Below are 26,303 nucleotides of genomic sequence, written 5' to 3'. Positions count from 1 at the left end.
CTGGAGCCCACACAACCTCCACAATACATCATCATCGCCCTCACTGCAATATGGCATGACAATCGGTAGCTGCCGTGGCGTATCCCTTATGCAATCTCAGATACACCATGTCGCCGACTGCAAAGAAGCGGGTGGTGTGTCGTCGGTCATAGTGGTTTTTCATGGTCACTGCGACGATGGCCAGCGCGTCGTACGCCGAAACCCTAACTGCCGTGTAGTTCGGCTTCGCGGGCATGCCGCCGAGCAGGTCCGGCACGTCCCTGGGGTTGATGCCTTTGACGATCTCGTGCGGCGTGTGCCCTGTGGATGCTGACCGCGCGTTATTGAGCTGGAAGATCAATCGCGGCATGATCGACTCCTAGTGCGATGGTTCCTCCAGGCTGGAGATGTAGACTCTGATGGCTGAGGAGATCGTCTGGATAACTCTCTCCGTCTGGCCGTCTGTCTGGGGATGGTACGCCGTAGAGTGTATCAGCTTAGTGTTCATCCGTGCTGCCGTAATAACTTAGGATCCCTGTCCGACAACATGACTCTAGGGATGCCCTGGCTCGGGTCCGTCTTTAGGACAGTATGCCGTCACTCGGGTCCTCGATGAACGCAGGAGTCCGGGTTGGGACTGGTCTGCCGCGTACCTCCTGTACGTGGCCGTATTGGTCAGGAATGTCAGCTTCCTTGTCCATCTCGGAGAAGGCTGGTTCCTCTAGTCTCCGATGAGCCACGTATGCCAGTGCATGGGTGTCCTGCAGGATGCGTCTGGACTGGTCCATGACTCCGTGGCTTAGCCATGATGATAGCCGGGTCGGGGGACAGGGATCGCCCGCGGACAGGATCTGTGGCCTGTCTCTTCTTAGGAATGTGTGAATGTGACTAAGTCACGATGATTCCTTTTTATTGATAGATCTTCGGGTCGCACGGAATTTTTGTTGCAATTGCTACCAATTTGTAAGGGAGCGTGCGAGAATGAAGATGCATTGTATCGGGCTATGCCCCATGGGCTAGGCCGTGGTGTGCACACCAGCCCTTGTCGAAGAGCGCATGTGTATGGATACATAGTGCTTAGCTGTACGGATAGTTAGATTTAGATTGCTAATTGCTGCCTACATGGCTTGGCTTGCTTTCGCTGCTCCCCGCACTTTCAAACGGATGCCACTATCCCGGACCACGGATATCTTAAAGCTTCGCAAAATCGCAAAATCGCACGATCGCACGATGCCCACGTGGTTCCTCCTGCCGGACTTCACCTTCTCCATGGACGGCCCGCTCCGCATGGGCATGGTAATTCCGCACTGGTCCAGGTCGACGACAGTCCTTGCAGACGTTGGTGCCGAAGGCGAAATCAAGCTCCCAGCTATTAAGACTATCACGGAGCGCAATCACGTTCACAATCATTCAACGTCGCAATCCGACAGTCTGAGCCTGTGGTCGACATTCGAAAGCTTGGCGTCTGCATCAGCCAGCGTGAACACGGGCGAGAGCAAGGGCATTGACTACAGCAAAACAGACCATGAAGTCAGGTTTTTCGCAGATCCGCTGATGCCGGACACGGCAGCAGCGGTTGCTAAACTCCCCGTAGTGCGTGCTCACATTGACTCGGGTATCTTTGGCAAACGCCCCGTCTACATCGTCTCGGGCCTGCGCATCGCCACGTCTTCATTTACGGCGACGAAGGAAAGCAGATACCATTTCAGCGCTACAGCGGAGGGCTCTGCGAACCCCGTGGGTGGCTACACACCTATGGATGCGGGCGGAAACGTGAAGCACGACAGCCGGGACAATATTGCCGACTCGTATGACACTGCGCCGGGGATCATTTTCGCCTACCGACTCAATGTCATCCGAACCCGCAGGGCGGGGGTCGAGACGGAGCTGTTCCAGCATAAAGGCGCCTTCTTGACGGGGTCAGCCGGCGAGAGTGATGCGCCTCTAATTGTTGTTGAGGCAACAAAGGACGAGATTGACGAGGACTTGGAGGAAGAGGTCGAGTACGAAACCATGGCAGTTGGAGAGGATGGGATGTGTATTTATCTACCAAGGAGCTGACAAGAGAAAAGCCATGCTTCGGCTTGTTCATTGTGTGGGCATATGGGAGATCGTTGCTAGGGCAACGTGGCGCCATGAATGTCATTCATGCACCCCAGGCGAAATCTCCATCCCTGGTCAAACAGCCTGCGTCCCTGTCCATTTTTCTTTATTAAGCTTGTATTCTTCTTCATTATCATCTTTTAATCGAGTATCCGTCGCTGATAACTAACATCGATGCTCGCCTAAATTTCTCACGAAACGCCATACTCCTCCCTCGCGCCACGGCGCCCGCCGTCCGAACAAAAAGAGGCAAAAACGAACAAAACAACAGAATCGCGCCGAGTAAACAAGAAACGTCCAAACCTCGCCCGACAGCTATTCTCTACAAAAAAAGACGAAGACATCTATATAACATCGCACACAAAACGCCGCCGAAATGGAAAATCTACTCTCTCTCGCCTTTGACAACCTCTCCTCCTACGACGGCCCCAAGATTCGCAAGGGTCTGCGGCAAGTCGAGGGTCTGCTGGCGCAAATCTGCCTGTCCTCGCCGTCTGGTGGCGACGACGGCGGCAACGGCAGCGAGGACGACGAAGACGCCGCCGCCGCCGATGCAGCCCCGTCGACGCCGGCGGCGCGCAAGAACCTCGGGCAGCTCGCGCAGGACCCGGCCTTTTGCGAGTTCTTCAAGCTGCAGGAGGGCTTCGAGTGGAACGTCGGGCTGCGGCTCATCAGCACGCTGGACCGGCTCATGGCCAAGGGCAGCGACGGGCAAAACGACCTGCTGATCCTGAGCGCGCTGGACCTGCTGCACGGGGCGATGCTGCTGCACCCGCCGACCAAGGGTCTGTTCCAGCGGGAGCAGAACATGAATGTAAGTCGGCAAGCCCTCGATTTGCCCGCGTGAAGCACAAAGGCTAACACACGGCGCGAACACCCCCCAGCTCCTCCTCGACCTCCTCGAACCCTTCAACTGCCCGGCCATCCAGTCCGCCACGCTGCTCACGCTCGTCGTCGCGCTCATCCAGGTCCCCGCCAACACGCGCGTCTTTGAGGGCCTCGACGGGCTGCTCACCGTCACGTCGCTCTTCAAGTCGCGCTCCACCTCGCGCGAGGTCAAGCTCAAGCTCGTCGAGTTTCTCTACTTTTACCTCATGCCCGAGACGCCGTCCATCCCCCGCGCCGCCGCCGACCGCCGCGACTCGCTGCCGGATATGCTCCAGCGCAGTCCGAGCAAGCTCGTCGGCGCGTTTGCGGGCGACGAGGCGGCGGCGCGCAGGCGTGGCGGCGGCGGCGGCGTCACGCTCGCCACCGCGGAGAAGCAGCAGCTGCTGGGCAGGTACTTGAGTAATGTCGACGACTTGGTCAGAGATCTGCGCACGTGTGCGCCTTTTGGAGGCGTGGTGGCGTAAAAGGCTACACACTACGGTGATGCTGTTGCCGTGACACACATTTTTTTTCCAAGTGGTCGGCGGATTTTCTGCCAGAACCAAGCGCTGTGAAAATTGCATCAATTATCGCCAAGATTTGTAAGGATTGATTTCAGTTTGGGATAGTTTTCTGTTTGGCTGGCTTTGATTTGGTATTCTGCTATCGTCCTTGTTTCCCTTTGTTCATAAATATCATGTACGAATATGCTTGGAGTTTTTCGGTCAATAAACTGTTAGGAAATACAGGAATGCAATAAGTAGGAAATAGTGGTTGAATGTAAATACAAAAGTAGGAAATAGCGTTCAGAACGTGAATGCAGTAAGTAAGAAATGGTGTTCAAAGTCTGAATGCGACAAGTAGGGAATAGTGGTTAGAATGCGAATGCAACAAGTAGGAAATAAACAGTCTTTAAAATGGGAATACAACAAGAAGAAAACAGCGTTCGAAATGTGAATACAACAAGTAGGAAATGGTTGTTCAAAATGTGAATGCAACAAGTAGGAAACTGTGCTCAGAATGCAAGTTCAACCAGTAGGAAATCGTGTTCAAAATGTCGACTCCTCATCCCCCGAATCCTCCGTGGCAATATTGCGATACCCAGCAACCCCGTCGGTCGCGTCCATCTCGTACACCTCTGCGTGTTCCAGCTGCGTCGGCGCGCCGCCGCTGGCCTCTGGCGCATCACCGTCGGCGCGCGCGGCCGAGTCCAGCTCGACGGGCGAAGCAATGTCAGCCGGTGTGTTGGGCTGCAGCGGCACGACGCGCTTCGCCCCGGCCTCCTCGCCAGCCGCCGCCGGTGCTGCCGCCTCGTCGGTGTAGCCCGCCACCGGCACGCTGTCCCCGGGCACCTCGCTCACGCGGTGCACGCTGTCCGCCGCGCGTCTCTTGTGCCGCCGCCGGAGCACCCACAGCCACGAAATCACACCGGCCAGCACGCCCGCGCCGGCTACGGCCGTGATGGCGATGCCCGTCTTGGCGCCCGCCGACAAGCCCCCCGCCGCAGGCGTCGCCGGGCTCGTGCAAGCGACGCCGCCCGAACATTGTGATGTCGATGGCGTCGGCGCAGTGCTGCTGCTGCTCGTGGCTGTCGCTGTAGTCGTCGTCGTTGTTGTTGTTGTCGTCGTCGTCAGTGGTCCTGCGCATTTCCCGCCGGCGAGGCACTCCCACCCGTACTGGCAGCAGTTTCCGCCGAGCGCGGACGGGCAGAGATAGTAGCTCGGGGCGCAGCGGCGCGAGCAGCAGCCGGGGCTGGTGTCGTTGGGGGCGGCCGTCACGGACGGCGACACAGTCGTCGTGGTGCTCGCGCAGTAGTAGAACTTGCTGTTGCAGACCGAGTTGCCGATGCAGTTGGACCCGAGCGGGCAGCAGCTCGACAGGCCCTCGGGGTCGACGAAGCAGTACGAGTCGTCGTGGCAGCACTCGTCGCCGTGTCCTGTATCGAGGCCTGCGCAAAGAGTTGGAGGGTAAGGCAACGGCAGGGGAAGGGCAGGGCAGGGGGGGAGGGGGGTGAACTGACAGCTGTGTGTGCCTTCCTTGCAGATTCCCTCACGTTTCCACTCGGAGCGGTGGGCTATTCGCCAGCTCTTCATTCTGCGATGGCAAAAAATGCAACTATTTTTCTACTAGGAGGATCAAAAACAGGTCTAGAGTATAGCCTACGATGTTTCGGCGCCTTTTCCCGCAGGCCCCCCCCCGAACCCATGTCGTTTTGCTGTTGTTTGCTGACGAGGCTGCAGGACGCCCGCAAAGCCTTACCCGCACATACCCCGCGTCGCCATGGGTGCCTAGACATTCTGCTCCATCTGCTCAGACGATTTACCAGGCGAAGCTGTCTTGGAAATAATCAATGGCGCCCGTGGCTGTTTCCAGCGCGCGCACAACGCCCAGTCGCGCGTCGTCGAGCATGGCTTCTGGGCCGCAGGCGACGACGGCGAGGCGGCCGCGTCTGGTGGCCGCTGCGGCGGCCGCGATAATGGCGGAAGTGCTGGGGCGGCCCATCAGCTGCGACACGCGCGTCGAGAAGGATGGCTGCAAATCGAGGCACCTCGACGCGTGCAGCGTCACGGACAGGTTGTCCGACTGAAGGGCATCGCCAAAGTACTGCTCCAGAACCATGTTGGCAAACGCGGGCTCGCGGACAGCCCAATGCAGGCCCACAATCGGCTTCCGTTTTGAGCCTCCCGTCAGGCAAGGGAGGTACGATATGGCTGTCACGATCCCTGTGCCTCCTACGATGAAGACGACCTGATTATACGTTTGGAGAGGATGGTTCGTGCCGTACGGCCCCTCGACGAGTACTTTAAAGGACTTTGTCTCCTGTGCCAGCTCACGCAGCTGGGCCGTAAATCCGTTATACGGCCGTATTAAGAAGTGTATAGATGCCGAGGGACCACCAGGCTTCATTCTGAAGTCTTGTCCGCTCCCATTCGTTGGACCTAGTAACGCTGTGCGCTCGCCCGCGTCGACGGGTCCTTTCGTCGTCATCACGGCCGCCACTGTAAACGGATGGCTCTGCACTCTTGACTTGACATCTGACAATACCGTGAGGTAGAAGAATGTGCCAGGACTCGGCCTGCGCAGCGAATACCACTCCACTGGTACGCGAAGCTGCACAATGTCTGCGGTCGGAAAGTAGGACGCGTGCGCTTGGCTGCCCCACGATAGAGGATGAAAGGCAGCGGCGCGCACCGTTCTCATTACGCGATCAAATATCCATATGTAGGTCGGTACTCGGACGAAGCCATTCCACTGGCCCTCAAAGATGGAGACGTGGCTGCGCAGGTGTGAGTCAGGTTGTCGCATGGGTAGGAGACACTCACCCCAGCATGAATAATAGTAGCAAGGCTGAAAAGCCAATGTGTATGACGAGAAATGCCTCGTAAGAATATCTGCGTAGAGACGGCTTGGACAGTGGTATTATGAGAGACATGACAATTGTAGCCTGCTTTTTGTAAGTGGACGTTCGCCTAACATCGGGCGGCTTACCAAGACACCAGCCTGCCAGTATGGCTCGAGATATTCTGTATACAAGTCATGCCAGCCGCCCTCTAAATCTTGTCAGAATAGAAGAAAGAGATGAAAATCACAAGAAAAATACATACGACGCAGCAGGATTATGGTATAGCCGACGGAATGCAGTATAGCTTGTACTGTCGCTATTCGAGCTGTCCAGCGGTGAAAGCTGTTGTACGTGCCAAAGTCCCATCCTGTGAGCCAGAGCGCAAAGTTGTTGCGCATGCCAAAGAGCCATAGCAGGGGAAAATTGGCAAAGGATATAATCCCCGTTCGGTCAGAAACATAGCGAAGCGCTTGATCAAGAACATTGTCAAAGCTATTGGAGTTGATGTAAGCGCGTGCATCTCCACGGGAGGCTGGGCGCAATTTCACATACTAATAATTCTCGCGCGTGAATCGGTACCCAATGATGGTGTACACGGTATTGATGACGACAAATAATAGTATTGTCATTGACTGGAGGCGAGGCGGCACGCTGCAGCCCCAGGCTCGCTGAGCGCATCGGTAGCCGAACGTTGCTGGGAGAAGGAGCCGGCGCTTCAGCCACGACGCTCGACCAAGCGGCAGCGGTATGAGCTGCAAGGCGGGATAGGAGTAGTACATGCGGCAGACGACGAGGTAGACCCGGTGAAGGAAGCCGACGGCCACCACGAGGACCCAAAAGATGACGACGGCCGCTCTACTACTAATTAGCCACAGAGCTCGGAGATACGATGAAACTCAGCCACGTACCCATACAAGAAGTGGTGAAGGTTCGAGTAGCGCCATCCATCCTGCGTTTTACATTAGCGTCAAGTAAAAGGGCAGAAGAACGGTCCGTGGTCGGGAAGGCTTGTACCAGGGTTTGCAGCCAAACGCTGAAATAGTGCGGCGCGGGGAGGACAGGCTTGTCCCAGGGTTGTTGCGGGCCGAGGACATGACGTCTTTGGATTCGTGGAAGGTGGGATATCTGCTCCCTTGTGTAATTGGCAAGATGCGAAATTGCAGGCAGAGACGTGTTGAAGAGTCCCACGCATGTGCCATTCAGGCGCTGCCAGGCGAGGTCGCGCGTCGGCGCGCCGCAGTAGAGGTCGAGGCAGAGGCACGTTGACGTGAGGCTCAGGGTGCTCTTGCATGCCTGCTCCTCGGGGGCTCTGTGAGAAACAAAATCGGTAAAAATAACGGGTTCCAGGGCGTTTTGGCAGCTCTCGACGCAGGTTCTGTTGAATGGCTCGTCGGCGGCGCAGCATGAAGGACGGGCTGCGAAGACAACGAGCCCGACGAGGAGCCCTGGGCGGAATGTCTTCATAGTTGCCCGTCAAAAATCTTTCAAGGGTGGAATAAACAACTTGGTCGGAATCGCGTGCTAGACAAAACGTGGCGGATCTTCGGAGGGATGGAGCTCTGTGAGGTTGCTGGGGATGAAAAGCATTATCAGATGCGATTGATAAGCAGCGGGCCGCTGATCATGTGTGCAATTCCGCGTGGCCTATAGCCGCCCACGGGTTTTGAAAGAAAATTTCAAGTCGCCCACGTGGAATCCGCAATGGAGAGGAGAATGTTGCGCATTTTTTTAAACCCTTTTGTTTGTTGTGAGAGTGTCGGGATTAATTCGGAGTCGGCTTTTGCTGATTGTGGGAGGGCCGGCAAGCCACCAAAGTCGGGATATCCGCTCTGCAAAGCTGAAAATGCACGAGGAAGTATCAGCAAATATAGAAGAAAAACTGTAGTGACGATTAGGGTAGACGTAAATGACTTTGTTGTACTATAAAATGGCTGTCCGAATTTTCATGCCGATATCCGACGACGTGGACATGGTCTCTGGTATCTGTGTCTGGGCGACACAGATCGACACCAACCCTGCATGGAAAGAGCTACTCGCGGCCGGCAATGAAATATATAATTAACTGGTAATTATATCAATCAGACCATGGCCACCACCCCTGCTTCGCTTCCCTCGGGCATTTCCCAAATCGTTTGCTCCACAAGCCGCCGAGACACTATTAAACATAGTAGCCTCGCAAGATCCAATATTGAGGATCCCGGCTCCGCAGTCCTCTTGGCAAGAATTCTCTCAGACAGCGCTCCATAGAAGAGCCGAATTTCTGTGCGGCGCTGAAGATCGTCGAGATGCGAGGTTGTCGCCATGTCGAGCTCAACCAGCGTCGGTGATGAGGAAGGGTGAGTGTCGCGGCAAAAGGGCGGAAATAAAAGAACATAGGTGGCGCAGGATAAAACACTTCATCTGGTCCCTTCACTTGGCATATGCTGACAGCATCTGATGTAGCCAACAACACCCCAACTAGACCCGGCAAAAACGGCACGTTCTTGGGTGGATTCGCGTGGGTTCGTAACGACAGAGGAATTTTACGCGGCTCCATCACATGGTCATAAAAGAAAACGTCTTGCTCTCCTCTCGTCTAGCTGTCGCTGGCTCTGTTTCATGCACGATGCAGCGACGCCCGACAACATGACTGAAGCCGCCATCCACAAAGCTCCCTCCCGGGCCAGCCAGAATCCCATCGAGGAGCCTGAGGTACAGAAATTCCAGGAGCTCGTCTCGAACGACAATCAGGATGGTGTTCGCATCGCCGAGGCCGTCGCCCTGTCGTGGAGCAGGACTTCGCTGCTTGTCGTGTATTGCTGGTACGCACATACTCCCCCGCGATGGACAAGTACGCTTCGCCATTCTAACAAACATACACAAAGCATGTGGCTGCTGTATTTCTGCAGAGCCATGATTGGATCCCTCTCCGATACTCTCACCCCGTTTGTGACGAGCGATTTCCAGAGCCACTCGCTCATGCCCGTCATCAACGTCATGACCAGCATCCTGTCCGCGGCCACGTACATGCCCATTGCCAAGATCCTCAACATTTGGGACCGCACGTTTGGCTTCGCCGCCATGATGGCCCTGTCGACTCTGGGTCTGCTCCTCATGGCCGCCAGCAGAAGCTTTGCTGTGTACACTGCTGCCAATGTACATGTCCAGACTACCCTGATGTCGCGTGCAAGAAAGCTAACACGCTGTCTCAGGTCTTTTACAACGTCGGGTTTACCGGCATGATCTTTGCCGTCGACATCATAACAGCCGACTTTTCCTCACTCAAGATGCGCGCCTTTGCCTACGCCCTCACCTCGTCCCCGTACATCATCACCGCCTTTGGAGGCCCCAAGGCGGCCGAGACCATCTACGAGAGCAACTGGCGATGGGGCTTTGGCGCGTGGGCCATAGTCCTGCCCGTCGTGTCGGCGCCCATGATGTACATGCTGCAGCGCGGAAAGCGGCTGGCCAGGGCGAATGGGCTGCTGAACCGCGAGCGCAGCAACCGTACCTGGACACAAGGCGTCAAATACCACTTTATCGAATTCGACGGTGAGTCTTTTAAAACTGTATGACGCTTCTAAAAACTGACCTGATAGTCATCGGTGTCTTCTTACTCAGCGCCGGATTCGTCCTCTTCCTCCTCCCGTTCACCATCGCTGCCGATTCCAAGGACCAGTGGCGCTCGGGCTACATCATCGCCATGCTTGTTCTCGGCTTTGTCTTGATCATTGTCTTTACCATGTGGGAGCGTTTTGGAGCGAGCGTTCCTGTCGTTCCTTGGGAGCTCCTCAAGTCGCCGTGCGTCATGGGAGCCTGCCTCATCGCCGCCACGTACCAGATCTCGTACGCCTGCTGGAATAGCTACTTTACCTCGTACTTGCAGGTTGTCTACGACATCTCCAAGGCCAAAGCCGGATATATCAACAACATCTTCAACGTCGTGAGCGGCATCGAGCTGTTCTTGGTCGGCATCTTGATTCGCTGGTCCGGACGCTACAAATGGGTGTTCATGTGGGGTGTTCCTCTCTACATTCTCGGCGTCGGTCTGTTGATCTACTTCCGCCAGCCAAATCACAGCCTTGGATACATCATCATGTGCCAGATCTTCATGTCGCTTGGTGGTGGTGTCATTATTGGTGGGCAGCAGGTCTCTGTCGTCGCGACGGTGTTGCACGACCAAGTTGCCTCGGCCATGGCTGTTTTGTCTCTGATTGCCACCATCGGCGGCGCCATCGGGAACAGTATTTCTGGCGCCATCTGGACAAACACTCTACCGGGCAAGCTTCAACAGCTACTCCCAGATTCCGTCAAGGACCAGTGGCGGGACATTTACGACGACCTGGATGTGCAGTTGAGCTATGCGGTCGGCACTCCAGAGCGGGCAGCCATCATGGACGCCTACGCTGGGAGTCAAAAGTTGATGCTCATTGCCGGCACATGCATCATGGGCTTGGCTCTTATTTGGATGATGATGCTGAAGAATGTCGACCTCAGGAAGATTGACCAAGTCAAGGGGTTGGTGCTGTAGTGATGAATGCAACGGACTAGAACGGGATCAAGAACATGAGGATTTAACACTTTTATTCAACATCTAAACTTTTACAATTTGACCGACTACTAAATGACTTCGTAGAAACATGGACACGTGCGGGTATATCTATCTCTAGGTGCGCTGGACGCCACGCTCGGCGCAGTACTTGTCAACCTCCTTCTGGAGAGTATCGCGCTGGCGCAGGGCGGCTTCCATGACATCTTCGGCGACAGCGCCCAGACCCTTGCCGTCTTCCTGGCCCGTCTCATGGATGACGGCCATCTCGTCCAGGACGGCAAAGAGCTGGTTGGGCAGCCAGGTGACAATGGGCGAGCCGCCGGTGGCCGTGGGGTGCGAGGTGCGCTTGAGGATGTACTCGCGGGCAAAGCACCAGTGACGCCAGCGGAAGTCGCGGACCTGGTTCAGGATCTGCAGCCAGAGGCTGCGGGAGACGCGGAGCAGGTCGCGCTCCTCGTCCGACGCGGGCGGCGTGGACCCCTTGAGGCCAAGCGCGTAGTTGCGCAGGTTGAGCTCGGCGGAGCGCTCCTTGGCGAAGCTCAGAAAGGCCTTGTGGTTGCTGGGGCGGTACTTGCGGAAGTCCTTGAGGATCTCGGTGAGCGGGGTCTCGGGCATGGGCACCTGCAGGAAGTTGTCCATGAGCGGCACCATGGAGTCGTTGGCGCCGCTCTCGCCGCGGAACGAGAGCGGCTTGTTGTCGTTGAGCCCCTCGTACACGACGCCGTGCGGGAACATGGACTGCGACGTGATGCCGAAGATGAAGGTGCGGAAGCTGGTGTACTCGGTCGGCCGCGACTTGGCCCACATGGTCTCCATGACGCCGTTGATCTTGCGCATGGCCCCGACAATGTCCTCGAGCCCCGCGTTGAGCGCCCGCCGGTGCTCGGCCACGGCGCCCGCACCGGCCGCCGTCTGCGCCGCCGCCGCGGAGAAGCTCTTCATGACGCCGGCCACGAGCGGGCCCGAGTTGCGCACCATGTCAATGTGCACCAGCACGAAGCCCGCCTCGGACGAGTCGTGGTGCAGACCGTGCTCAAAGGCCCGGATCAGACGCAGGTTGTCGTACTCGAGGCCCTTGGCGGGGTCCTCGAGACGGTAGTTGAAGAGGGCGTACGAGCCGGCGTACTCCATGAAGGGCTGGAAGCCGCAGCTGTTGGGGGGTGTTAGTCGACTGCTGTTGGGTTCCTCGATTTTATAGGGACTTACATCTCGGCGCAGCGCGCGATGGGGTGGGCGATTTGCTTGGGCAGGGTCTGGCGGCCGAGGCCGTACTCCTCGCCGCGGACGAAGCGCTCGTGGCAGGGCTCGAGCAGGTAGGCCGAGGCGAGGAAGGAGTAGTCGCGGTAGAGGGCGTTCATGAGGGGCAGGTTGTCCTTGTAGAGGTCCATGGCGGACGTCAGGTCCGGGAAGACGCTGTCGACCTCGGGGCCGAGCTCGGCGGTGGCCAGAAGGCCGGGCGCGCCTGAGAGCGTCTTGACGGGCATGCGCTCCAGGATGGACTCGAGCGCGGCAAACTCGGCGGGCAGGGTGACGACGGGGTCCGCGCGGGGCAGGAAGCCGCGCGTGGTGGAGACCATGAAGGCGGGCATGGAGGTGTCCTCGGGACGAGGGTCGTCGAGGACGTTGAAGGTGGAGGCGCCGATGGAACCCATTGTGAGTGTTGGTGTAAGCGGTGGTGTAAGTGGTTGGGGAGTGTGTGTTGATGTAAGTGGTGGAAGTTGGGAGAGGATTGAGGGTAGTGTGTGTGAGTGTGTGAGAGTGCGTGAGTGAGACGGCGTGTAAGTGACTTGGTGTAAGTCGTGCCAGTAAAGACCAAGTATAAAAGTAAAGCGATGGAGTGTTCAAAGTAGTATCAGACAAATCTCAAAACAGAGGTCAAGTTTGCTGGGCTTGAAGCGAGTTTCTTGAAGTGAAGAGAAAAGGTTGAAAAACAAAACACCAAGGATCGGTTCGCTCGCGCGCCTAAGTACTTCGTGGCCGGAACAGATTCCGGCCACATGGAGCGGGGGAACAATGTGGTCACGCCTGCATTGCCTCTGTCCCCAGGCTACCAAGCCCTCGCAGATTCTAGACCCGGTCGCAAAAAAAAATGAAAAAAAAAATGAAGCCAGAGATTTATTGGACTGCGTGGTCCGGCTCGGCAGATGCAAGGCCATGTCCATGGTGAGGTCGTCACGACCGCCCACGACGGGCAGAACCAAAGCGCCCGGTTACTCCGACAGAACAATAGATATATTCACAAGGTTGTCCCGCATGAGAGCGAAGAAGACAATATGGCAACTGCGTGGTTAACGCCAACTCTCTCTCACTCTGTCTCTCTCCCACGTTGCCAACACGGCGCGGCAAGCAACTCTGTCCCGGCCCCTCGCCACACCACACAGCAATTAGCAATCAGACGGGCCATGCTCTGCAATTCGCGCCCTCGCACTGGCCCCCTTGACGGTAACTCCATTCCTCGCTAGCCAAGCACTAAAACCCGGCGAAAACAACAAGGGGGGGAGGGGCCTCAGCGCCGTCGCTGGTCATGCGGCCCACCAGAACACCGAGTCTGCCCGGCCTGAAAAGCGGAGTCTATTGGCCGGAATCGTTCCGGCCAACACACACACGGCGCCGGGCGCTCATGTATTTTCAACTCCGATAACTCGGAGAGGGGGGGAGGGGAGGGGGCTCCCTGCGCCAACCCGCTTTGCTTATCAAAACGCAACACGTAATACGCTGCTGTTTGGCCTCCGCACTTCGGAAGGGCGAGGGCTTGCATGGATGGCCATCTCCACATGAATAGATATATGGCCGTTCGCACTTTTTTTTTTTTTTCTTTGCCACAGATAACGGGATGCACCGCCGCCACATATAGGGATATAGTCCTTTTATTGTTAACACTGCGGGGAAAGTTGACATGCTTAACGAGCTAATTAGTATGCCAAAGTCGTCATTGTGCCGAGCCAGACGAGGACGTATTTACAAGTCGCAAAGTTTTATCAGTAGGCCGGCGTGGTCTCTCCTCTGAGCTATCGGAGCCAACGCAAAATCTTGGCCTCGGTGGGAGGCACTAGCGGTACAATGTTCTCGCCTATCGCCGGGCCGCCGCCTTCGGCGTCAATCAAGTGGTCGTGAAGTGTGCCGTCATGTGAAGAGGCCATGTTGTCCGTCCCTAGATCTGGTGCGATATCAGACTGTATAATCGTTGCATCTCATCAAGTAGGGTCATTCAAGCGGGGTTTTCGGTACAGAATTACGTATTGGCGTAGACAGAGGGGAAGGGGTAGACCACGCTCTATATCTGGGCGTACTATGCATAGTGAAAAAAAAATCATCGTCGTCTTGAAGCGGCTCTTGGCAAAGGCAAACACGACGCTGAGTCAAAGACACTCTGCAGCCACTACGGAAACACTTCACATTGGAGTCACATGAAGAAAGAAAACTGTTTTATGAACAGCCACACTTGTGGAGTATATTGATTCAGAACTGAGAAAACGTGTCGAAATTAGTCCCGAGTCGCACATCGTGGCATTGATTAACCAATCCAGTTGTTGGGGCGTCGCTGTTAGTGCCACCGCGGCGCCCTTGCCGAATGCCGAGCTCAATTCCTCCCACCAAATATTCCAACAAAATGAGCGAGCGCATAAGAATAGTCCAAAGTAGAGCACAACGTCCAAAGAAACGGCGCAGGCCCAGAACAATAACCATATTCGTCTGTCTGGTTCGAGCAAGCGGTGGGTAACGAATACAAGGGCCGATGCACACTTGCTAGCGAAATTCGCAGGCGATCCGGATCAAATCACACCGATAAGAATACTCAACGTGGAACAAAAACCACAACCCTTGTCCATCACTGGTCGTCCGCCGCCGCCGTCCGGCGTCCCATGGCGCGAACCGTCTTGAAGCCGCTCTGGCGCCGCTTGAGCGTGCCGTTGGAGACAAGCGCAGAAATGGTGGCCGCTGGCGCCGTTCCCGTGCCGCCAGCGGAGATCGTCCCAATGGCTGGTCCTGCGGCGGTGCCGGCGCCGAGGGTAATGGACACGGTGGACGTGATGGTCGAAGTGGTCGTGAGGGTCGAGCCGGGGATGGCTGGCTTTTCCACGGCGATGGCGCTGCTGTTGGCGCTAGCGAGACTGTAGACACGCTGGAGAGAAGCAGTGACGAGTGGGATCGTGGACATGGACGAGGTCGATGTGCTGTTCTTTCCCGGGAGAGACTGGCTGCTGGTCTGGGAGCTGAGGATGATGCTTGTCGTAGTGGTGGACTCTGAGGCCGCAGAGGGAGATGTGGCGTTTGTCTGGTTCAGAGGCAGCGCGGAAATAGAACCGATGTTGCCGGTCGAGATTCCGCTGGCGCTTGGTGTGATTGTCTTTGGCGGGTTGCTCGAGCTGCTGTTGAACCGGCTGGTCGCAGAAGAACTTCCGGTGAAGAACGAGCCGGAGTTGACCAGGCTGGTCGGAGTAGAGGCGCTTCCAGTGGAGAATGAGCCGGGGTTGAAGTGGCTGGTCGGGGTAGACGAGCTTGTATTTGAGAACGAGCCGGAGTTGAACTGGCTAGTCGGGGTAGACGAGCTTGTAGTTGAGAACGAGCCGGAACTGAAGTGGCTGGTAGACGAGCTTCCGCTAAAGGACGAGCTGAAGTCGAGCTGGCTGGTCGGGGTAGACGAGCTGAAGTGGCTGGTCGCAGTAGACGAGCTTCCACTAAAGGACGAGCCGAAGGAGTAGCTGGTCGCAGTAGAAGAAATTCCCGTGGAGAACGAGTCACTTGACGAGATCGAAGCAGCCGGGTGCTTCTGAAACAGAGGCAAACTGCTCAGAGACTTGAGGAACTCGAGACTTGAGGCCGAAGCGGTTTCGGCAGTAATCGTGGTGGAACCATGAGCAGGGAAAGTAGTGGTCGTGGTCAGATCCGGGGTGCTGATCGAGGCAGTGCTGTTGAGATACTTGCCATTGAAGCCCGCCTTTGTGGGGGACGGGCCGAAACGAACCGTAACGGTCGTGTAGCTTGTTGAAGTCATTGTCGTAGTAATCGTCGATTCGCCGTCGCTCTCCGACGAGTAGCCCTGGCTCTTTGATCCCAGACCGGCAGTGGTGGCAAACGGAGGCAACGTCACACGGAGCGTGTCCGAGTTCCCAGCGCCATTTCCGGCACTCGCCGCGCTTGGCATACCCGACTGTGCCGCTGGAGCAGAGGACTTGCCGGCTACTGCGCCGGCCGACTCGTCCGCGGCGGGACCGCCGCTGCTCTGCGCGCCGTCGGCGCCGGTGGGAGAAGACGAAGCGCTGCTGCCCGCTGCCGAGGTGGCGGCGGAGGACGTGACCTCCTTGAAGACGGCGACGCCGCTGGGTAGCGCCTTGCTGCCGCTGCTGCCAGAGACCGAGTCCAGGGTGCAGTCAGTGGTACGGCGGAAGAGGGGGTGCTCACTTACAGAGACGGAGCGGCGCTGGAGAGAGCCGCCGCCCAGGCGGTAGAGGAGGTGCTCGGGGGCGCAGTCGTCTTGGCCGCCGCTGCTGCTTCCGCTCGATGGTCCGGCGGGAGACGGGGTAGAGGAAGGGGAGCTTCCGGGGAGGGTTGAGCCAGCCGGGGTGTCTGTGGAGTGGGAACCCGGGCTGCCGCTGGGGCTGCTGCTGCCGGTGCTACCACTGCCAGAGCTACCACTACCAGAGCCATTGCTACCAGAGCCATTGCCACCAGAGCTGCTGCTGCCGGAGCTACCACTGCCAGAGCTATTGCTTCCAGAGCCGTTGCTACCAGAGCCATTGCTTCCAGAGCCATTGCTTCCAGAGCCATCGCTACCAGAGCCATTGCTACCAGAGCCGTTGCTACCAGAGCCATTGCTTCCAGAGCCATCGCTACCAGAGCCATTGCTACCAGAGCTGCTGCTGCCAGAGCTACCACTGCCAGAGCCATTGCTTCCAGAGCCGTTGCTACCAGAGCCATTGTTACCAGAGCTTTGGCCGCTAGAGCTGTTGTCGCTGGAGCCGCCAGTACCGGAGCTACTGCCCGAGCTGTCATCGGACGAGGGACCAGTAGAGGAAGAAGAAGGCGAGGAAGGGGCCGATCCACCCGCGGCAGATCCCGCCACCGAAGGCTCGATAGACTTGCCGTTCTTGTTCACCCATTTGCCATCAAGTATGTCCTGGACCTCGTTCTCCAGGGCATGGATGCGGTCGAGAATAGACATCAGCCCGCCGACGGGAACTTCGATCATCTCGGAGCGCTTCTGGTTCTCCACGATGCCTCGGGCCACTTTGAGTGTACCACTGAAACGGACAAGGTCGGTGGTGGACGAGCCAGCGAGATCTCGGAGATCGCGCAGCCCCAGGACCTTGGGCGAGACCGCACCAGCGTCGGTGGGCGAGAATAAATTGCCAAGGCCGAGGCCAAAGCCGACAAGCTTTTCAGGCAGGACCATGATATTAAACGGTGAATAAAGACAGGTTAGGACCAGGTTGACCCAGAATGGTCTAGGGAAGAAGTCGTGAAAATTGGGTAGGGCGTGGGTTGGCGTCGAGGCTTGTAAGCGAGATGGAGACAAAGGGGGAACAAAAGAGGTAGAAAGTTGTCGATAATAAGGTCTAGTGATTCGAACTTATACCAAGTCGAGCTAAAAGAGTGTAATGAATAGAATAGGAGAACCAGGCAGCACCGTTGCAGCTCACTTATATAAACGCTGTTGCGGCTCTGCACCTTGGCCTGGTGGTTGCTAGGCTGATATGGCGACCGCATTCCAGTTGCAAGTGGTGCCGCACTGCGCGGCTACGAACCAGTGGCGGCTGTGGAGTATACAAGCGGAGATAAATTCGATAAATGAAGAAAATGAGGCAAGATTACCGGAAGAGGAAATACATGGTATGCAATCGAACCAACGTGCGAGCGACGGCCACTTGGCTCGGCTTATTACTGGAGGCCCTTGATAAAAGCTCCGGCCAGCCCACCAGTGAGTTGTGTGCGGTATATGTACATCGACTTGTGATAAGAAGAGAAGAATGGAGAATACTTCCTCTATTGGAATTTATTGTACTTGACCGCACATGAATATTGATTGATCGCCTCAGTCAGTGTGGCTCAACATCGAGTTTTCAACTATTATCTCACCCGGAAACAGAAAGAAGCCTGACACCACTGACAGTAAAGTGGCTACTTGGATAGCACGTCTCAAATAATACGGGTAAATCTGTATGAATTTGCCCGTTTTTCCACAACTCTTGGGTAAAATTCTTCACAGATCGTGTTCACTATTGGGGAGTTCCATGGCCCAAGAGGATGACCTCACTGATGAGAAACCACGCGCTCACCATTGCTTCCAAAAAAAAAACCCGGCAGCTTCGAACCCTTCTCAAATAGCGTAAATCCTTCCTCAATACCATCGATCGGCTTTATTGATTGCACGTTTTCTCACGTAAAATGTAAACGCGACGTAGCTGTAGGGTAACCCAGGACTATCTTAGTCATCAACGCGGTGGGTGCCGCTGGTTTAGGACCCTCTTTACTTGTCGTGCAAGGATATTTTTACCAGATACGCGGTGGGCAAAACTTTTTTTGCCATTCAAACGCCGATAACTGCTTCTACTCTGGCAGCTTCCTGTCTTTCTGATACCTACCCGATTCTATTCAACATGAAGGTTGTTCTTGTAAATGGTGGAGTCATCTCCGGTGTCGGCAAGGGTAAGATAACGTTTTTCACCGTTGATTCACACACGCGACGAGCAATGGCGGGGAACTTTGGCATGAAGCAAGGTCCCCAACAGCACTCATTTATGGCGTCTCGTGCCCGCGACAAGGCTAACATGTGAACCAGGAATCATTGGTACGAACGGCGAATTCCGATTGACATATCGACACTAATATTGGGCAACCAACAGCCAGTAGTGCCGGCCTCTTGCTGAAGACTATGGGGCTTCGCGTCACGGTACGGCATCTCGGCGTGTCTGCGTGACCGCGGTTCTGACTGGAAGAAAATAGGCTCTCAAGATCGATCCCTACCTGAACACAGACGCCGGACTGCTCAATCCTCTCGAGTATGTCTGGCAGGAGTTGCGACGCCATTGATCGACACTGACCGACTGTTAGGCATGGAGAGTGCTTTGTTCTAGCTGATGGCGGTGGTGAGTCTCCCGACAGGCAGTGATGTATGGCTTTTTTTCTAAACTCGTGGCAGAAACCGACCTGGATCTCGGCAACTACGAACGGCATGTTGCGCCGTCACCCTCGACAGCGATCGACACTGCTAACGCATAGCAGTTATCTTGGCATTCGCTTGAGCCGTGAAAGCAACATGACGACTGGAAAGATCTACGCCCACGTTATTGTACGCTCGATCGATCAATGGCTGAATCTTGCGACCGACAGCTAACAATACGCAGGAGAAGGAACGCCGTGGCGACTACTTGGGAAAGAGTAAGCTTTGTCAGCCGATCCAGGCTTGCCAATGAAGCTAACCTGGCGCTTCTAGCTGTTCAGGTCGTTCCTCACATCACAGACGCCATCCAAGAAGGAATCGAACGCGTCGCCAACACCCCCGTTGACGACTCGGGCAAGGCTCCCGACGTGTGCATCGGTAAGTCATGTGTAGAAGTGCTATGTGATCATTTGCTTACTGTAATTAGTTGAACTCGTAAGTTTTAAATCGGCCGCATAAGTGTAGTAGACGTGATGTAGTCTGACTCTGCTTCAATAGGGCGGTACCGTTGGGTATGTATCTTATTCACCAAGCAGGTCTGGAGGTACTAACAATGTGTAGTGATCTTGAATCCGGTCCATTTACAGAGGCTCTCGTTCAGCTGAGACACAAGCTTGGCCGCGAGAACTTTTTCAACATTTCCGTTTCATATGTCCCCATCATCAACAGCGAAGAGAAGACAAAGCCTACTCAGCATGCTATTAGACAAATGCGTAGCGCTGGTCTGATCCCTGACATGGTAGGCTAATTCATGCATATACTATATGCGTTACTGACTCTTGATAGATCGCCTGCCGTTGCGAACGTTCTCTCGATGATGCCACCATCAAGAAGATCGCCAACAGCTGCCAAGTTGAATATGAGCAGGTCATTGGTGTTCGTGATATGGAGACCATCTACCAAGTTCCTCTGCTGCTCCAGGAGCAAGGTCTTCTGCAGCTTCTGCAGAGCGGCCTTGCGCTAGATAAATTGACCGTGCCCCCGTCTATGGTCCACAAGGGCCAAGCTCTCTGGGACTTGTGGAAGAGGACGGTCACGCCTGAACGCCACTTGCCGCGGGTCAACATCGTTCTGGTCGGAAAATACGTCTCTTTTGATGACGCCTACCTCAGTGTGCACAAGGCCCTAGAGCATTCCACCATGCGCTGCGGTCGCAAGCTCAACCTCGTCTCGGTTGACTCTGAACATCTCGAGAAGGACATGCAGCAGAAAGATCCCACCAAGTTCCACAACGCCTGGAAGGCTATTTGCGAAGCCCAGGGCATCATTGTGCCTGGTGGATTTGGCTCTCGCGGTGTCGATGGTATGGTTGAAGCCACCAAATACGCCCGCGAGCGCAAAATACCCTTCCTTGGAATCTGTCTTGGTCTACAGGTTGCTGTCATGGAATTTGCTCGCCATGTTATGGGTATTAGCGATGCCACTTCGGAAGAAATGTCCGCAGAGGCGGATAACAAGGTCGTTATTTTTATGCCAGAGGGCTCCAAGGAGTAAGTCGGACCGCCTGTAACAAGCTCACTGGCGTGTACTAACGTGACTGCAGGAAAATGGGTGGGACAATGCGACTGGGTACTCGTACTTCGCACTTCAAGCCTGGAACGGAATGGAGCAAACTGCGTGCCATGTATGGCGGCGCCGAGGTTGTCGAGGAGCGTCACCGTCATCGCTACGAGGTTAATCCCGAGTATATTGAGAAGCTGGATGCTGCTGGTTTGAGCCTCACTTCTATGGACGACAAGGGCGAGCGTGTCGAGACAATTGAGATCAAGGATCACCCCTTCTTCGTTGGGTATGAGCCAAGCAGACACCGTGGAAGATAACTCCGCTAACTTGTTTCTAGCCTTCAAGCTCATCCGGAACTCACTAGCAAGGTTCTTAGCCCGTCACCTGCTCTCTTGGGTTTTGTCGCCGCTAGCTCAGGCTGCTTTGACACGGTGGTCAAGACCATGACCCACAAGCAGGATGGCGCCAACGGAACCGGGGACGCCAGCCTTTTTTAGAGTGTCACCCTTTGGGCTGTGCTTTTATTCATTGCCAGTCGCTCCTCTGACTTGAATATGTGTAGCGATTTCTTTTAGATTTACGAACTACTTTGGGTTTCCACGGATGGCGTTTTGGTGCATAAAACCGATAGAATGGCCCCGAGGCAGTTGGGTGCCTGCTCTCCGGGACTGGGTGGGAAAATCATATAAACATAGAATGTACGTCCAAAAAAACAAGAAAAACATTTTCTCCAATCAAAATGTATCCAACTACGCTCACCTGAATTTTCGCGTGCATAGCAGAAGCAATGTTCTCGACCTGGCAAAGACTTCCATCCGCGCGGATCTTGATGGTGTGCACACGGACGACGCGGTTAGCTTTACACTTTGTGTTAGCGGCATGCTGGTACATGACCACGATAATGGCGCTATACTCTTGGTCACAGAAAGCTTTTATATGCTTATTATATTATTTTCCCTACTGATTATATAATTTGCTCTACTGATTATATTCTAAGCAGTCTATTAAATAGGTGACCCACCCCTCGGTGACGGACCATTCGACCAACGTTCCTTGGCTACCAAAATCCTCCTCCGACTCTCTGCTCGCCCATTCCAAGTTGACGAACTGTTTTTGGCGACCATAATCTTTTCCCTTGACAATTGATTACACTGAAAAACAAAGAGACCTACATACTTCGAAACTATGGCACTCGATAGCGAATCTAGTACCAACAACACCGACTCTGCACCTGGCGCCAGCAGTTCCTCCTCAGCGGCGATCAATCCATTTTCACACAGCAGCCAGATCAAGGGCTTTCCTTTTCTCGGAGTCTGCTCCCGATGCAGGCGCATAGCCTGGTTCAAAGCACCCTCATCACCACAAGGGGCCGCGTGGACTCACGAGTGCGACTTGTTTGCAAGCCCGTACCTGGTGGCGCGACGATGGGATACGGATGAAAGCGTGGCGGCGCTGCAATTCAACCTCATCATCCTGCTGAGCGAGACGAACGACTGTCTGCAGCTCTACTTTGGCCCGAATCGATTGGTGCTCCAGACATTGCCTCCGCTGCCGACCCTGTACTGGCCTCGCCATCTCGAGCCCGAGCTCCACCCCTACATTGACGAGAGCGCAACGGTCATAGACACGCCAGGCGGCTTGCTCGCCTCGGGCATGACAGCAGGCTACCCCATACTGTCCGCCTGTCCGCTGTGCCAGCGAATCGAGTGGCACAGCAGCATCAGCGGCCCGGGCATGCACTGGCACGGGGCTGCCTTCGACAACACGCCGTTTGAGACGCGCCACCTGAAGCCCCCGTATCCCGCCATCGACGAGCATGTGCGCCAGCACTTGGAGACACTCAACCTGCAATACCGGGCCCTGTTGCAACCCGGCACGGTCCTGCCGCGGCAGTTTTGCACGCCGCCGTCTCACTGCCCGCATGGCGGCGCGCTGCCCGCGCGGCTGCCATGCAAACAGTATTACCCGTATCTCCCGTATATGTGGATCGACGTCAAGGACCCCAGGCAGTTGTCTCTGGTCGAGCGGCAGAAGACGGCGGCGGCGCTCTTCGTCCACTTGCTGGCCGTGGTCGGCGTCAACCCCCACGCCGCATGGCCTGTCCCGCGCGCCATCGAGTACCCGGCGCAGCAGCAGCAGCCGATGGGCCCCGCGGCTGCAGCGGCCGATCCGTTTCCGCTACCGACCCATACGTGGCCGCTCATCGAGGACCCGGACGTGCGGGAGATTATCGGCTTCCGCAACCTCATGCACACGTTCATCGCGGAGCGCATGCCCTGGGGCGCCACGACGCGCCCGCCGTGGTCGCCCGCCCTCGCCGGCGGCTGGCGCCTCGAGCCCCCGTACAAGGCCTACCCGCGGCTGACCCCCAGCAACGCTCCATGGACCAGCCTGTACAAGTACCTGCAGTGGCGGCGCGAGTGCCGGGCGGCGCCCGCGGACCTTAGCATGCCCGCGCTCGTCGCCACGCCGGACACGCTGTATGTCGCGCCCGGGGTGGAGGACCAGGCCCGTTCGCTGCCTAGCCTGACGCGCGGCGCGTGCTACGTTCCGCTGACGCCGCTGTACGCTGAACGGGCCGGCCTCATCTCGTTGAACGAGTACATGCGCAGGGTTTTGTACAGCCCGGGCAGATCCATCTATACAGTGATGACGGCGCCGCTTCCGCTGACGGCGCCGCTTCCGCTGACGGCGCCCAGCGTATCGCCGGCCGCGGAGAACGGAAATGCCGAGACTGGTCCGGAGGAGGAATCGAGCTGAATCAGTGTGGCCTTGTTTGGATGCACTCTCTCGGCTTATTTTTTTTTTTTTTTTTTTTTTTTTTTTGGAGAGAGATTTATACGAGTACATAACTACAACTTTGTTGGATAGGGCGGGATGAGGCGAAAGGAAAGCCATCCCAATGCGGCGTTTTTTTGTGCTTTTTTTACTATGATACCCACTAGAGCTGATTTCTTTTGTTCAATTTAGATTGCTTATATGCGCTGATACAGGAAATGTGATTACGCACGCATTCTTCAACGTGCCAACCCCGGTGAGCGCTTCGTAGACCTATTCCTGCCCCAATCTACGGTATACACAAGCAGATCAGAACGCCAGTAATTTTTCCTTCAGGTCAGCAAGCCCGCATTACAGGCACAGGGTTAATAAGCGAGCTAGCACGGAGAATTACGCCTCGCTCGGGTACCTTGTGCGCGCGGGGCCTGTTTCTGGACTTGGCTACTAGAAATCACCGCCGTTGTATGCAGTCTTGGCTAAAAAGGCAACCCCCCTCTCCCCCCCCCCTCTCTCCCTTTTTTTCTAAAAGAATAAATAAAAAATCTTCCAATGAGCCCTGTTGGACACCTGGCTTCTAGCTAGATGGAGTCGTCATGTTGCAAACGTGTGACGTGTCCCGTACCCTGTTGTAATATTCCGGGCAACTTCACCACCACTTTAGTTGACTTAGTTAGTACAGCGCAAGGTTGAATAAATTAGTTTAATCCAATCAGGTAACACGGACTGTTCACAGCGGAGATGTCCCACGTGAGCCCTCACGTGCAACAGAAACCGGCCCCACTGCTGCTGGAGGTGAGTCTCTGCATTTTTTTTCTGGCTTTTTCTTCCTTTCTCTTCTTCTTCAAGATAGTCACAAACTCCCGCCACGCGCGCTTCTCGATATCCTAGGCGAACCGCGACATGTCGGCAGGGTCCTTGGACTCGTTGGGCTGTTTGGAGAAGAAGAAAGGTCCTTTCGTTAATCTCGGCATTCGGTTTCTTTCCCGTCTGCGTGCCGTTTCATTCTGAGATCTACATTTTCGTTGCTGCAGCATGCTGCGCTGATCAATGCCGTGCATGATGGTATACCATACTAGACGCTTATATTATATTCCTATTCTTGGATTTTAATTGTAGAGGCTGCCCCGATATGCTGTGCGCCTGCGACCGGTACTTGGTAAGCTCGACTTGCCATCCTCCAGCACGCCATCTGCCACGCTCAGCCGTGTAACTCTTGATTGCTGCCTGCAGCCCTATAGCTTGCGGGCGTTGGAAAATCTCAAGGACAAGGCTACATCTCCGAGTGCTCCCGTCGAGATGCCCCATCCGCTGTCCACAGAACCATGCGGAACTGCTTGGCCCTGCCACGGGAATGTCAGAGAATCACACAGTTTGAAACAGCGCGTGGCGGTATCTTGACACCTGTAGATCTCTAAACTGTCATCCGACCAAATCCACTCTCCTTTTCCCTCTGCTAGCAATTTTATAGAGTGTCAAAACATGACATTGCAAATGCGGAGATGCTCACCGCGATGGAAGCAATTGGCGAAGCGCAATCCACCCATCAGAGCATACCTTCAATTAGACTTTGCTAGTTGAAGCAGTGCAATATTCTCACCTCTGTCGATCACAGTTTCAGCAGTAGTTTATTCACGCATTCCGGGTACTAGTTGCAGGATCGGCGTCGGAAGCAAGTGCACAGACGGGCCGGCTGACATGTCGCCTCGTTATCAGATCGATAAGATGCTACAGAGGCGCAAGCCATCCAAGAACCTGGTCTGGGGTTGGCAAGGCTAGCCGAAGGCGTGAGGGATTTATTTCGGAAAGAATAGGCTCTTTGGGCTGGGCTGCAGGCAGGAGGCGCAATTGCTCAGCCGTACAAGATGAGCAAGCAGCGCTAATGAGGGAACTGACTTGGCATGTTTGAGCGACAAGTGACCAGAGAGAGTGATGGATATAGGCAGGTAGCGAGGGGTCATACGAGTGCCGAGAAAAAGTGCGAGCAGTTGGACAAGCTGATCTGTTTGGATAGCTGCAGACTGTTGTGAGGGCTGTTTCAAAAGCAGTACTTTGCAAGTAGAGGTCTATACACCATACCTCTGTTCACCACTTTTGTGATCAAAGGTCTGCACAAGATCAAAAACTCATATTTTCTCTAGCTTGTCTATTTTGCGCGCCTGGCGATGATGGTGTAGAACTGCGCTCCCTTGGGACTCCAATCGGCCTTGGTGCTCTCCAAAGAGAAACCCTTTTCCTCGAGCAGCTGCGTCAGCTCCTCCCGCTCGCTGCTCAAATCGCACGTCTCGAGCACGACATTGCGGACCTTGTCCCAGTGCGCCTCACTAAGGCCTTTCAGCACGCCCAGCTCGGCGCCCTCGACGTCGATCTTGAGCAGGTCAATAGCGTCAAAGTCGCCACGCTCGTCCAGCACGTCCGACAGGCGGCGGACGGCGACGTCGACGCTGCCGGCGTCGGCAAACATCTTGTCGGTGAAGTTGGTGCCGACCTCGGCGCCGAGCAGCGCCTGGAACCGCCGCTTCTCGTCGGGCACCAGCGTCGAGTTGCCCGGCAGGTTCGGGAAGAAGGTGAGGGCGCCGGTGCCGGGGGCGGGCCCGAGGGCGCACTGCCGCGTCTCGACGCCGCCGGGCGCGTGCAGCCCCACGTTGGCTGTCAGCACGGCAAAGGTGTCAGGCGCCGGCTCAAAGGCGAGCAGCTGGCAGCCGGGGTGCTTGCGCTTCATGTACACGGAAAAGAGGCCAATGTTGGCGCCCACGTCGATGATGAGCCGCGGGTCCGACAGCTGCGCCACGTCGTAGCAGTGGTCGCCAAAGATCTCCTTGTAGATGAAGCGCGCTTCGTACTCGCCGCTCGGAACGCCGTTGTAGCTGGCGACGTAGAAGGGGAAGTCGTCGCCGAGTTGGACTAGTTGGGGCTCCATTGCAGAGAGTGTTGAATGGTTGTTGATGAAATGAGGGTTGAGTGACGTGGGCATGTCTAGAGAAGAAAAGTGGCAGTATTTCTAGTCTAATACAACGAGAAGGAAGCGAGTCTGGGGCCCT

At 55.8% G+C, this 26,303-nt stretch overlaps 9 protein-coding genes across 9 annotated transcripts; 4 read left to right on the top strand and 5 right to left on the bottom strand.

Annotated features, from left to right (window-relative positions):
- Positions 1-40: 40 nt before the first annotated feature.
- Positions 41-767, bottom strand: CCM_03693 (uncharacterized protein; the record flags this gene model as incomplete). Its single annotated transcript, XM_006668842.1, has 3 exons — positions 41-358; positions 425-445; positions 633-767. 3 exons carry the CDS (start codon positions 765-767, stop codon positions 41-43), a joined length of 474 nt encoding a protein of 157 aa, XP_006668905.1.
- Positions 768-1,101: 334 nt separating this feature from the next.
- CCM_03692 (uncharacterized protein) lies at positions 1,102-2,040 on the top strand (the record flags this gene model as incomplete). The annotated part of the gene is made up of 1 exon (XM_006668841.1): positions 1,102-2,040. The coding sequence occupies one exon, from the start codon at positions 1,102-1,104 to the stop codon at positions 2,038-2,040; it is 939 nt and encodes a 312-aa protein (XP_006668904.1).
- Positions 2,041-2,458: 418 nt separating this feature from the next.
- Positions 2,459-3,434, top strand: CCM_03691 (cell division control protein 14; the record flags this gene model as incomplete). The annotated part of the gene is made up of 2 exons (XM_006668840.1): positions 2,459-2,896; positions 2,967-3,434. 2 exons carry the CDS (start codon positions 2,459-2,461, stop codon positions 3,432-3,434), a joined length of 906 nt encoding a protein of 301 aa, XP_006668903.1.
- A 1,834-nt stretch (positions 3,435-5,268) lies between these two features.
- CCM_03690 (ferric-chelate reductase) lies at positions 5,269-7,756 on the bottom strand (the record flags this gene model as incomplete). The annotated part of the gene is made up of 7 exons (XM_006668839.1): positions 5,269-6,226; positions 6,273-6,394; positions 6,439-6,500; positions 6,555-6,784; positions 6,845-7,147; positions 7,201-7,241; positions 7,307-7,756. The coding sequence occupies 7 exons, from the start codon at positions 7,754-7,756 to the stop codon at positions 5,269-5,271; spliced, it is 2,166 nt and encodes a 721-aa protein (XP_006668902.1).
- A 1,161-nt stretch (positions 7,757-8,917) lies between these two features.
- On the top strand, positions 8,918-10,802 carry CCM_03689 (MFS siderophore transporter, putative; the record flags this gene model as incomplete). Its single annotated transcript, XM_006668838.1, has 3 exons — positions 8,918-9,427; positions 9,484-9,823; positions 9,871-10,802. The coding sequence occupies 3 exons, from the start codon at positions 8,918-8,920 to the stop codon at positions 10,800-10,802; spliced, it is 1,782 nt and encodes a 593-aa protein (XP_006668901.1).
- A 135-nt stretch (positions 10,803-10,937) lies between these two features.
- Positions 10,938-12,475, bottom strand: CCM_03688 (indoleamine 2,3-dioxygenase family protein; the record flags this gene model as incomplete). The annotated part of the gene is made up of 2 exons (XM_006668837.1): positions 10,938-11,973; positions 12,030-12,475. The coding sequence occupies 2 exons, from the start codon at positions 12,473-12,475 to the stop codon at positions 10,938-10,940; spliced, it is 1,482 nt and encodes a 493-aa protein (XP_006668900.1).
- Positions 12,476-14,652: 2,177 nt separating this feature from the next.
- On the bottom strand, positions 14,653-17,531 carry CCM_03687 (uncharacterized protein; the record flags this gene model as incomplete). The annotated part of the gene is made up of 2 exons (XM_006668836.1): positions 14,653-17,318; positions 17,465-17,531. The coding sequence occupies 2 exons, from the start codon at positions 17,529-17,531 to the stop codon at positions 14,653-14,655; spliced, it is 2,733 nt and encodes a 910-aa protein (XP_006668899.1).
- An 890-nt stretch (positions 17,532-18,421) lies between these two features.
- Positions 18,422-20,984, top strand: CCM_03686 (CTP synthase; the record flags this gene model as incomplete). Its single annotated transcript, XM_006668835.1, has 13 exons — positions 18,422-18,470; positions 18,604-18,612; positions 18,668-18,714; positions 18,768-18,823; positions 19,047-19,113; positions 19,169-19,202; positions 19,258-19,362; positions 19,412-19,419; positions 19,483-19,496; positions 19,546-19,723; positions 19,771-20,474; positions 20,528-20,773; positions 20,825-20,984. The coding sequence occupies 13 exons, from the start codon at positions 18,422-18,424 to the stop codon at positions 20,982-20,984; spliced, it is 1,677 nt and encodes a 558-aa protein (XP_006668898.1).
- A 4,424-nt stretch (positions 20,985-25,408) lies between these two features.
- On the bottom strand, positions 25,409-26,236 carry CCM_03685 (putative non-ribosomal peptide synthetase; the record flags this gene model as incomplete). The annotated part of the gene is made up of 1 exon (XM_006668834.1): positions 25,409-26,236. The coding sequence occupies one exon, from the start codon at positions 26,234-26,236 to the stop codon at positions 25,409-25,411; it is 828 nt and encodes a 275-aa protein (XP_006668897.1).
- Positions 26,237-26,303: the final 67 nt, after the last annotated feature.

The sequence above is a fragment of the Cordyceps militaris genome, assembly GCF_000225605.1.
Source record: "Cordyceps militaris CM01 unplaced genomic scaffold CCM_S00003, whole genome shotgun sequence".
Taxonomy (NCBI): domain Eukaryota; kingdom Fungi; phylum Ascomycota; class Sordariomycetes; order Hypocreales; family Cordycipitaceae; genus Cordyceps; species Cordyceps militaris.
Note: the sequence above shows the minus strand (reverse complement) of the source record. Positions and strands in the feature narration are given on the sequence as shown.